The sequence below is a fragment of the Esox lucius genome, chromosome 25 (genome assembly GCF_011004845.1).
Source record: "Esox lucius isolate fEsoLuc1 chromosome 25, fEsoLuc1.pri, whole genome shotgun sequence".
Taxonomy (NCBI): domain Eukaryota; kingdom Metazoa; phylum Chordata; class Actinopteri; order Esociformes; family Esocidae; genus Esox; species Esox lucius.
Window position 1 is genome coordinate 18,226,237 of NC_047593.1, and position 11,000 is coordinate 18,237,236.

Here is an 11,000-nt window from a genome sequence, read left to right on the forward strand (position 1 = left end):
GTTATTCTTTATGCCAGGATTTGGAATCACAGTTATTCTTTATGCCAGGGTTTGGTATCACAGTTATTCTTTATGCCAGGGTTTGGTATCACAGTTATTCTTTATGCCAGGGTTTGGTATCACAGTTATTCTTTATGCCAGGGTTTGGTATCACAGTTATTCTTCATGTAATCTGATCTGAAAGGCACAACTGATTCTGGATGAGCACACTTGCTCGGCTCCATAAAAACAGTCTACTCACAGTAACAAAGGTAAATGAGAAGAGAGAGTGGATACAAACAGTCCAGACAGCAATAATCTTGTCATAATTAATCAGGGCCTATAATTCCTTGCTAAATCACAACGAAAGGTGAGCACAAACTCTTCAAAGGAGACCTATATTAAAGTGTTCGATTTGTTTCTGTGTCTGTAATCCATACATTCACAATAAACAATATACAGAAGAAAGGTGGAGAAAATGAAGAGAGAGAAAGAATGAAAGAGAGTGAGAAAGAAGAGAGTGATTTTGTTAATGTTGCACTGAATTACTTACAAAAAGATTTGCATTTGTAGAATACATCTGTAACCAAGTTGAGAAAAAAGCTGTATACTTAAAGTGTATTATCTGGAACCCTGTGTTGTACTTCAGTACACTAAATAGAATGACAATAGTAATATAATATATTCCAAATACAGTGTACTGAAATGCTATTTGCAATCATGAATTATATATAGAATACTAAAGTATGACATAAGTGGGTCAAACGTGTTTTACATAGCTGATGGTTTTATCTAACTAGGACAAGTTGAAGACGCTGGAGTTCAGTGAGTCATCAGGCAGCCATGGTAAGGAGAAATGCTGTGGTTCCACCAGCCTGCCACTAGGTGGCATAAGAAGCCCTGTCTTCAAACACACTCATTAATGACCTTGTGCTGCAGCTGTTGACAAGCAGAGAGCTAACACTCTTCTCTCTTTACACACATACACACACACACACATACACACAGTGGATCATCTGAGCATACTGGACCTCTAGTCTGGTAAGAGACCTTTTCAGCAGTGGCCTTTGTACTATAATTCTAACCTTCGCTTTTAACGTTTCAGCTCTTCTTCCATTACTAAACTCCCCTGCAATTTCACTCTTTTTCCCCCCCATGCGCTGTGGAACAGTTATGTAATAGCCTACTCTCATACCAACTGTTTAAGATTTTCTGTCTGAAGCTGTTTAAGTCTTACTGTTTGAAATATGTAAATATTGTCCCATGTAGCAGATAGTTAGCGTGTAAATGGTGTTTCCACCAACTAGATCAGTCTGGGGTGCAAAAGCTGTGATCTGTCTGTCACTCTCTCCCTTTCAGTCTTTATGTTATGGTTCTTCAATTCTCCTCTCTCTCTCTCTCTCGATCTCAGTTAAACTCAGTTAAATTTAAACGGTGTTTATTAGTGTGGAAAGCACGATGCCACACACCGATGTGACTACAGATGGAATAACGTGAAATTCTTAAGCAATCGTTGCGCTCGCTTGACCGGCCTCGGTGTCTTTCTCGGTGTCTCCAGTTCAGAAACAACGTTTGGACGATGCCACAATGTGTTCAGCGTTCAGAAAATGCAACGTAAATGCATGGAACTCGGCCGTTTGATCAGGTCTGACCACTGCGAGAGCACAGCCCAACCATTGGTTAAGTGTGTCGACCGTCAGATGATGTCGGCTTCAATACAGGAAGAGGGGATGAATCAGGGATGAGGTCAGACGACATGTTTCATTAGCAGGAACTAATCTGGGATGTCACGGTTTCTAAACAACAAGAGCACACCAAGACCGTTCGTAGTTCCCTCTGACCAGGGTGTTGGGGCGGGGTTAATTCATTCGTGTAATTACGTTTAGATATACCCAGTTCACAAACCCTCAGAATCCTGTAGGCTCTGCCAGTCCTGCAGGCTCCGGCCCTTTGCGGTGACATCACATCGGTGACATCACATCTGCCAGTCCTGTAGGCTCCGGCCCTTTACGGTGACATCACATCTGCCAGTCCTGCAGGCTCCGGCCCTTTACGGTGACATCACATCGGTGACATCACATCTGCCAGTCCTATATTTCTAGTAACGTGATGTGGTGTGGGGGTGGGGTAAAGAAATCTATCAAAATGATATCTTAAGACAGAAAGTTAATACTTTTTGATGACATTCTAAATGGATCAAACAGACTTGATCCTGAAAATGAGGCTCCGGCCCTTTACCGTGACATCACATCTGCCAGTCCTGTAGGCTCCGGCCCTTTACCGTGACATCACATCTGCCAGTCCTGTAGGCTCCGGCCCTTTATGGTGACATCACATCTGCCAGTCCTGTAGGCTCCGGCCCTTTACCGTGACATCACATCTGCCAGTCCTGTAGGCTCCGGCCCTTTACGGTGACATCACATCTGCCAGTCCTGTAGGCTCCGGCCCTTTACCGTGACATCACATCTGCCAGTCCTGTAGGCTCCGGCCCTTTATGGTGACATCACATCTGCCAGTCCTGTAGGCTCCGGCCCTTTACCGTGACATCACATCTGCCAGTCCTGTAGGCTCCGGCCCTTTACGGTGACATCACCTGCAGGCTCTGGTAAAAAACCTCATTATGGGTGGCACCCAGGAAGCGCCCACCTCTGACAAGCCGGCTCAACACGGTGGGCGGCCTGTCATCTGGCATTTTGCATATCTGAGGTAGGGTAGCAACATTCAGAGAACGTACAACAAACTCCCCGGCTTCCAAAAGAGTATTGACCCACCGGGTTTCTGCCGGGGGGCCGGATTAGGCTGCATTTTGGAGAAGGAGCAAACAAAAACCAACTGTTCCACACCTCAGGAACGTATATAGACCAGAGTGATGCATTCTCTCCATAAATTGTTGTTTTCACTCTGAGGATTCACTGTCCACACATAATGACTCCATATCTGACATCTAATCACTGGTTTAAGCTCAGAAATCTGTAGCAGCAATACATAAATCCCGGAGCCAAATGTAAATCTCTTTTTTTTTTTTAACCCTAATCTGATCGATGACAGTTGAGTGACATGTCAGACTGTACGTTTTCGTAAATCTGTACTGCATCATAAACCTGTTTTGTAGAATGTGTGATGTACGTTTACTTCTCAAGTAATCACCCACGGTGATAAGGTTCTGGAATTCAAGGGAACACTGCAGTTACGAAAAAGGAAGTTCTGCTCTTTTGACTGGCAACGAGCGGGTGCCTACACGTGTATGCGTGCGAGTGTGCACAAGTGTTCATGAGAACTGAAAACAGAGAGACCTGGTCTCAGTTACTGGCTGATAAATAGACCTACAAGCCTTTTGCGTCAACTGGTAGAATGACCAGAATGAAATTGACTGATGTAGTAAGTCGTTTCACCTGAAATTAAGTGGATTTCTGAGGACAGCAACATACTCTATAAGCGGTTGACGCCCATTCAAGCCTCATGCAATAATGTTTACCTCAACAAAGTTTGATATACAAATTAGAACACACATACACACACTTCAACACTGAGGGCACTTGTGTTTGGTCTGAACCGTGGGTTCTATGAGAACTGGTTAACTCTGTTTCATGGGAACCACGTTCTGCATAAACTGTTCTGTGCAAATTGTGTCCTGTGAGAACTGTGTTCAGTGTGGACAATCAGACACAATGACTCCTGACGTCTGTTCCTACAGCGAGCTGTAGCCAACGCCTGAGTGTGCGCGCGCGGCTTCGGTTGAGATTGGGCAGGACCACATCCTGTCTGCATCACAAGATCTGCGCTTGGTTGACGTCCCATTTGGTCTGACATCGTCACTACCTGATCCTCTTTCTTTCTTTTCCTCGAAGCCCACTCCCACTCCCACTGGCTCGCACGCTCAGTCAATCCCCAGTCCTTCCTCTCTATCTCACCCCCCCCTCCCTGTGTGATAGCATTGTGACTTCTCTACTCGCTGAGTCGGAGCATGTGCCTACCGTTCAGTCTGCGATCGTGTCCTGCATTTGTCAGCAGTTGTCCGAGGTGAGGCAACTTTTCCGGGCAATTCTGTTGTTTTGAGAGACCGCGTATCATTCAGATACACTAGCGAGGACTCGGAGGGAACACAGAAGGACACCATGGGTGAGCACTACCTAATGAAACTCTTTAGCACAATCGATTATTTCATGTCTGTAACTGAAAACGATTAAATGCACTGGCATGTCTGATGGGCGTGGGTTGGGCAATGTAAACCAAATTTAATTTCACCACATGTTTTACTGAGTTTGACGGCATTCAGTTGCATTTCCCACATCAGAGTGCTAAAAGTAATCCACGTCCTACAGGTTGTGTAGGGTGGAAACAAACAATGTCTCCACTCAGATCATTTTTTCCACACACCTTTACTAAAGGGCGGTGACTCCTTCATCACCATTTTAATGTAACATAAATGGGATCAACAATAACATTAAAAATGGGATTGACAACACGCTGTCCAGTCCAAGTGGGAATGAATCCATCACTGTTTACTGGTCAGATGCACTAACTGGTGGCTTCCTGGCTGGCTCTCAATAATGTTATCCTTTCATCACCTCCTCCATGCAGACTGAAATAGGTGACAGCAGCAGGTGAAGATGAGGGGAAACAGAGTAAACTTACAGGGCTGGTTTTCGCAGACAGATAAAGGCTAGTCTAGGTCTAAAAAAAAAAAAACAGCTCAATGGAGTTTTTCTGTTGACCTTGGAGTTTCTGGGCATAGACTAGGGCTTAATCAGAGTCGATGAAACCGGCCCTTGGACTATTCATTTGTCCGTGTCTCTCTTTTTAAGAAACGCTGGCACCTCTTACAAAGAAAAACTGAGTAGTCTCTGTAACCACACGTCCTATACAAAGGGAGGAAGAAATTAATTCCGAAAGATCCAATCTCTGCAGTAGGACACAGATTAAGCCTTGTCCTTAGTTGTTGTTTTTTTTCAGTGCAGGAATTTACTTGATGTGTCAACGAAACTGGGCCGTTGTGTTTTTCGGTTTGCCACCGCTCTTATGTCAGAGATTAACGTGTTCCTCTCATCAGCCAGAGGGAGCCATCTTGTCTCCAGTCGTTTAACTGATTGATATGGATTCACCTTTCCATTAACAAGATCCTCTTCCCAGAACCAACCCCTTCACCTTGAGTGGCGACACTGTCAAACTGATCTTAGACCAGTATTGAGGAGCAACCGGGAGACTCGTGTCAGCAACTGGATTGGGCTAGCAGTAATCAGTTCTGTTACAGGCCATTAGTGGTTCAACTACAATGTTAAACCACTTGCAATTATAATCCCTAGCCCAAATGTCCTTGTAGAAACAGTAGCTAAACTATCTTTTAAGAAACACATCAGACATGGGTGAGCTGACAGCGGTGAGGTCTGACTGATTAATGTGGCCAGGGAAAGTAAACAGTCTGCATACCCACATTTTTTATACTGGAGAACATTTTTGGGATCCCAACTGATTTTCTGAACAATCCTCAAGCCAAAAAAAAGCTATTAATGTAAGTGAGGACTGGCAAAATGTCCTAACTAGTTATGATTTGCCCTGGTTTACCCTAGGTGATGATAAATATAGAGGTAAATACAGTATTACACTGAACACAGAGCTATTGTCGTCCAAGGACAAGTTTGGCCTAATCTAGCCAGTCTGCTTTTGCAGGCTTTCTGTATGTAGTGCGCACGAACGCACACACGCAGCCAAGTGACCTATATAGATACAATCATTGTCTTTCAATCTTCAAAATCAGTGACCTTTACCCTCTTATCTGGCAGCAATCCCAATTTCACCTTTGAACTTTCCTGATTGGCTAAAGAGACTGAGGACTTTATATAATCCATATAAACACTTAAATTGGTATAGTTGAAATGTAAAGGGAATAAAGAGACTGAATTCACAGTAAGTTAAAAAAGAGACTGAATTCACAGTAAATGTTGCATATTATAATTAACTTTATATTTCTAGTAACGTGATGTGGTGTGGGGTAAAGAAATCTATCAAAACGATATCTTAAGACAGAAAGTTAATACTTTTTGATGACATTCAGACTTGATACTGAAAACGAGTTGCAGCGCATTTAGGTTAGAGATCAAAGCGGTTTAGACGGTTTCCTTCATTGCCTTTCAATATTTCGGCATAGCCTACGACATGCTGTTGAAATCGAGTGCTTCGTCTCAGATAGCCTGCTTCCAAAGCAAATGGTAGCCTAGATATTCACAGTAGTAGTGGTGTTTGTCACTTTTTTTTAATGGTCTGGAGTGAATAATCAAGAGAACCATTGAATAATTCTCAGCAGAGCAGGGCAATGAACGTCCTGAGAGCAAACGCTTAGAGTGAGGAGCGGAAGTACTACAAACAGAGTGAAGAGCGGAAGTACAGACATTTAAAACTCACGCACGCAGACAGTAATGTAGTTAGCATGAACAACACCCAGCGGTGCGTCTGCGTTATCACCAATGACCACAACAGTCATGAGCACAAAGGAGAAGAGGTTAAAAAAGGGAGTTACCATATACTTCACTTAGGCTAGGTACGTTTTATAAAACAAGATCCAGCAGGCCGATAGGAAAACAGCTAAATGAAACCGCATTCTATGCACAAGACGCAACAAGCCAGTAAGCCCCAGTCATGACAATGCAGAAACAATTCCAAATCGAAATGTACAAGGTTTAAGTCTGTTTTGCATACACTTTTTATCCAAATCCACACATTAAGTCGAAAGCAACACCGTCAGTCTCGCATTGACCGCCAACAGCAAGGGAGCAGGAAAAAAAACAACAGTAATACTTACCAGTTGAGCATAACTTGAAATTGAACCCTTTTTTGAAAGTTCATTTTGAAAAAACAGATAAGAAATTAGCCAACATAGCTGACAACACCTGCAAGAGAAGCATCCCATTGATATCCGCTCAAAAAGCGTGCGCAAACAAGTCGAACGCAAGCTTTTTCGCTCTAAAGTTTAGCGATGTATCCATGCGCATAATTTGCCTAATCTAAAACTGCCCCACCAAATCACCAATGGTACGACACATCGTGATGTGTGATTACGCTGTTGGCTGCCTTCTGTCCGAAACCTGAAGGCGTAGAAGGGCCCTGGCGATTCCCCGCTGCGTAATCTGTGACAATTCAATAAAGGAGATGGAATAGAGTCCTATGGGGTTATGGTCGGTTGGATCTTCCCTGGATTGAAAGAGTGAAGGACACTGGCGTAGCGTGGTGAAGCTGGCCGACTGCAAGCTGTCCTTACGATGCCTTATATGTAAAGCCGATCTTAACCTCACAGCCGAAGTCTGACTGTGATCACCACGTAAGAAAGACAATATAAAATAAAAAAGCCTGGGCTCTCCTCCCATCACGGGCCCTGTACCCCGGTTGTTTCGCCAGTGGTGAAGGATGTACCGAGTCAGTCTTAGCACAAAACAACCAAACACATATCCCCTTAAGTCTAAGCTCATACACAAAGAAAAGTGGGGAAATACAATTTAAAAACCACCTTGAGGATCCCTGTTTTAGTAATTGTGTCCACTGCTCTATGCAGGATCAGAGTCAGGGATCAACCATCACTTACTGCCCCAGTTGGAGCAGTTAGGTGGACGCTCCCTGCCCAAGGGTAGATTGACACAGCGGTGTGTCGTTCTCTTCCAGTCGACCCTGCCTTGGCTTCAGGAACTCTCAGCTGTTTATTGGAAACCAGGAAACTGATCGCAAGAGAACTTTCACCAGAAGATAATTGTGTCGTAGTAAGATGCTGCTTTAACATGTTCCCGCCCCTCTTGTTCCGTTCACTCCCTCTCTTTCTGATTACCCAATCACAGATGTCTCTTTCAACCTCTTTTTCACCCCACCCCCACGCCCTCTACATCCAGTCTGTCCAATGGGCGGTGGCACCAGCAGACTGTACGGCTCGTCGCTTAGCAACCCTGCCGCCTCCCCTCTGGCCCGCCACCAGGACACCGACCCGTCCGTGGCCCCTCACCCCGCCACTGACCCTGCGGAGCTGCTGAGGGAGTGCGAGGAGGCCCTGCGGGAGAGGCCCGCCCGCCCCCACAGGGCCTTCGTCTGCCCGGGGGGGAGAGAGGGGGGCGGCGGCAGCGCCACGGACGGGATCATCCGGGTTATGCAGTGGAACACGCTGGCTCAAGGTGAAGTTTTGAAAAGTCTCTGTGTTGCTGCGTGTGTGTGTGTGTGTGGAAATGCATTCTGAAATGCCCATGAAAACGGGCTGAAGGCGACAACCTCTCTCCCTGCCCCCCCCCCTCCCCCCTCCAGCCCTCGGCGAAGGGATGGACAGCTTCGTCAACTGTCCCCCGGAGGCCCTCAACTGGGCCGAGCGCAAATACCTCATCCTGGAGGAGATCCTCACCTATCGTCCCCACATCCTGTGCCTGCAGGAAGTCGACCATTACCACGACACCTTCCAGCCGACGCTTGCCCGCCTGGGTTACCGCGGCAACTTCTGCCCCAAGCCCTGGTCCCCGTGCCTGGACGTTGAGGGCAACAACGGTCCTGACGGGTGCGCCCTGTTTTACGACTCCGCCCGGTTTCAGCTGGCGGACAGTGTGAACATGCACCTGTCTGCTCTGCTGATGCCCACTAACCAGGTTTGTAAACAAGCCAGCCACAAGAACTGTGACTATTGGATACTGTTAACTACCCACTACTATCGGTACTGTGGGGGAAGCTTGTTGGTGTGCGTTTGTGCAAGTACACTCTAACCATCATTTGATGTCCGTTAATGCACCTTTCGGGTTCCCCACAGGTGGCGGTCGTCACGACGCTGATTTGCCGGCTGACCAGCAAGCGCCTACGCGTGGCGGTGACGCACCTCAAAGCCCGGAGCGGCTGGGAATGTCTGCGCAGCGCCCAGGGTTCCGACCTTCTCCGGTACCTCACGAGCCTCGCCCAATCGCCGGGGCTTCCTGCGGGCGGCACGCCGGACACCCCGCTGCTCGTCTGCGGTGACTTTAACGCTGTGCCCTCGGAGGACGTCTACCGGCTCTTCGCCTCGTCGCCGCTAAACCTCGACTCCGCGTATAAACGGCTGAGCAGGGACGGGCTGTCGGAACCGGCCTATACGACATGGAAGATCCGCACCACGGGTGAATGTTGTAGCACTCTGGACTACATCTGGTACTCTAGAGACGGGTTCAGTGTGGATGCGGTGTTGGATATGCCTACTGAAGAACAGATTGGCCCAAACAGGCTTCCGTCCTTTAACTACCCCTCAGATCATCTCTCCCTAGTGTGTGACTTGAGCTTTAAAGAGCATGTGGACTGATGAAAGACAGCAAAGAGGATGATGTGATAAGATTCACGGTAAACAGTGTGACGGGTTTGGAGTGACAGATGCAAAGTATAGATGGATGAGAAGCACCGCAATGCCCCAGCTGTCCAAACACGTCTCTCTGACTCTAAAGAAGGTTTTAGATGCCACCTGCCAAGTCAAAGCAGCTTGCTGAAATTACTGGTTCTATGATGCCTGGGTGTGTGTGTGTGTACGTGTGGATTTGAAACAGTGCCACACCTTTAGAAGTATGAGATCTTTCAGTGGATGTAGCCAGCTCCACAGAGGGCATTTCCACAATAAAATAGTCACTGTTCTACTGAATTCAAACTGAAAGGGTGCATCTAGCTTGAGATATTTGCACACACAACAGCCTGTTGCCGATGCGACGACTATAAACCAAAGACGCACGCACGCACGGCATCTGTGCATGTGCAGTTCTGCTTCACGCTGGTAGATCTGGTTTAGCATGAGGCATTAGTAGTTGATCAGCCTACTTCAAGTCGCTAAATCTATATCTTTAAGTTGCTATACTGGTGAAATTTGACATACTAGCATCTAAAATGCTGTAAAATGTATTTTCCATAAAAGTTTCTACTGTAGTTTAAAACTATCGGTGGAAAGTAAAAGGTTAGTGTGCAGGATGCAAAGGGGAAATTTAATGAAAATGTTGTTTTTGTAGTTCACCTACCTTCCACATGGTGGACAAATACCATGAGTAGTACTTCAGGAGACTGTTTCGACTCACACTATGAGAGTTCAATAAAAAGCTTTGCCCTCATTGGCTATAGTCTCTGACCATGCTTTTGTGTGTGTCAGTGCAGAAGGGGGATGAGGTGAAGAGGACAAGGGGAAACGGTTAGAAGATGAGGGAAAAAGAGGAAACTACAGTATAAAGACGCAAATACTAAGAGACATTTTAACCTTTGCAAACATCTAGGTCAGAGGTGGCACGATAAAAACAGATCAGGAACAGAGAAAAGGAGGAAACTATACAGAGACACACTGATTTATCAATTCATTGTATTGTACAAATAACTGTTTTTAAATGAATAATTTTGGCAGATGGCAGAAGGACTGTTTCATGACTGGATTTTCAAGCATGTTCACTCTCCACGCCTCCTCCCCTGGATCACCTTAGACCCCAAAAGGAGGCAGGCCAGAGAGGAGGTAAGATCGCATGAATGTAGTAAAGTAGAACTGCATACCGGCCAATAAGATGAATCCAGTCTGGAATCACACATCTAGACAACCTACATAAGATCTACATTAGACCATCGGAAATACAGTCACCATTGACTGAGGCACGACCACACAAGCTCTACACAAGAGCAGATCTAACTGGATCGATCTCAACTGTTTATATTACTGCCATTGTGAGGTCCTTGCGAGTATATGCCGCGCCACTGAAGCAAATGTTACGGGTTGTGACGGCCAAACGAGGCTTCATTAGCGTTATTTCAGCAGCAGGATTTTATGCTGAGCAGCGTGCTCAGATTTTCTTTTTCAAAATTAAAACCAATCGTTGAAATTTACACTGCAATATAGTTAATCTGTAAAAAAAAAAAAAAGAACCATATTGGAAGACATTGAACAAAATGTACTGACTAGATTGTTAAATGTATTGCCTTATATATTTCAATGGTGGTTTTATTTTGAAAAAGAAAATCTGAGAAAAGGCACTATTGTAATGTCAATTGTGGCCACTAGGTGGCGGTGAAGCATCTAATTT

General features: G+C 45.7%; 1 protein-coding gene across 5 annotated transcripts; it reads left to right on the plus strand.

Moving 5' to 3' along the window:
* Positions 1 to 885: 885 nt before the first annotated feature.
* Positions 886 to 9,604, plus strand: noctb (nocturnin b). 5 transcript variants are annotated; one of them, XM_029118402.2, is made up of 4 exons: positions 886 to 1,020; positions 7,800 to 8,126; positions 8,254 to 8,585; positions 8,744 to 9,604. In XM_029118402.2, exons 2-4 carry the CDS (start codon positions 7,859 to 7,861, stop codon positions 9,260 to 9,262), a joined length of 1,119 nt encoding a protein of 372 aa, XP_028974235.2. In that variant the 5' UTR covers positions 886 to 1,020; positions 7,800 to 7,858; the 3' UTR covers positions 9,263 to 9,604. The 5 variants fall into 5 exon arrangements, with proteins under 5 accessions (XP_028974235.2, XP_028974236.2, XP_034146976.1 ...); XM_029118403.2 differs by having other exon boundaries at positions 7,851 to 8,126; XM_034291085.1 differs by lacking the exon at positions 886 to 1,020 and adding an exon at positions 2,895 to 4,098.
* The last annotated feature ends 1,396 nt before the right edge of the window (positions 9,605 to 11,000 follow it).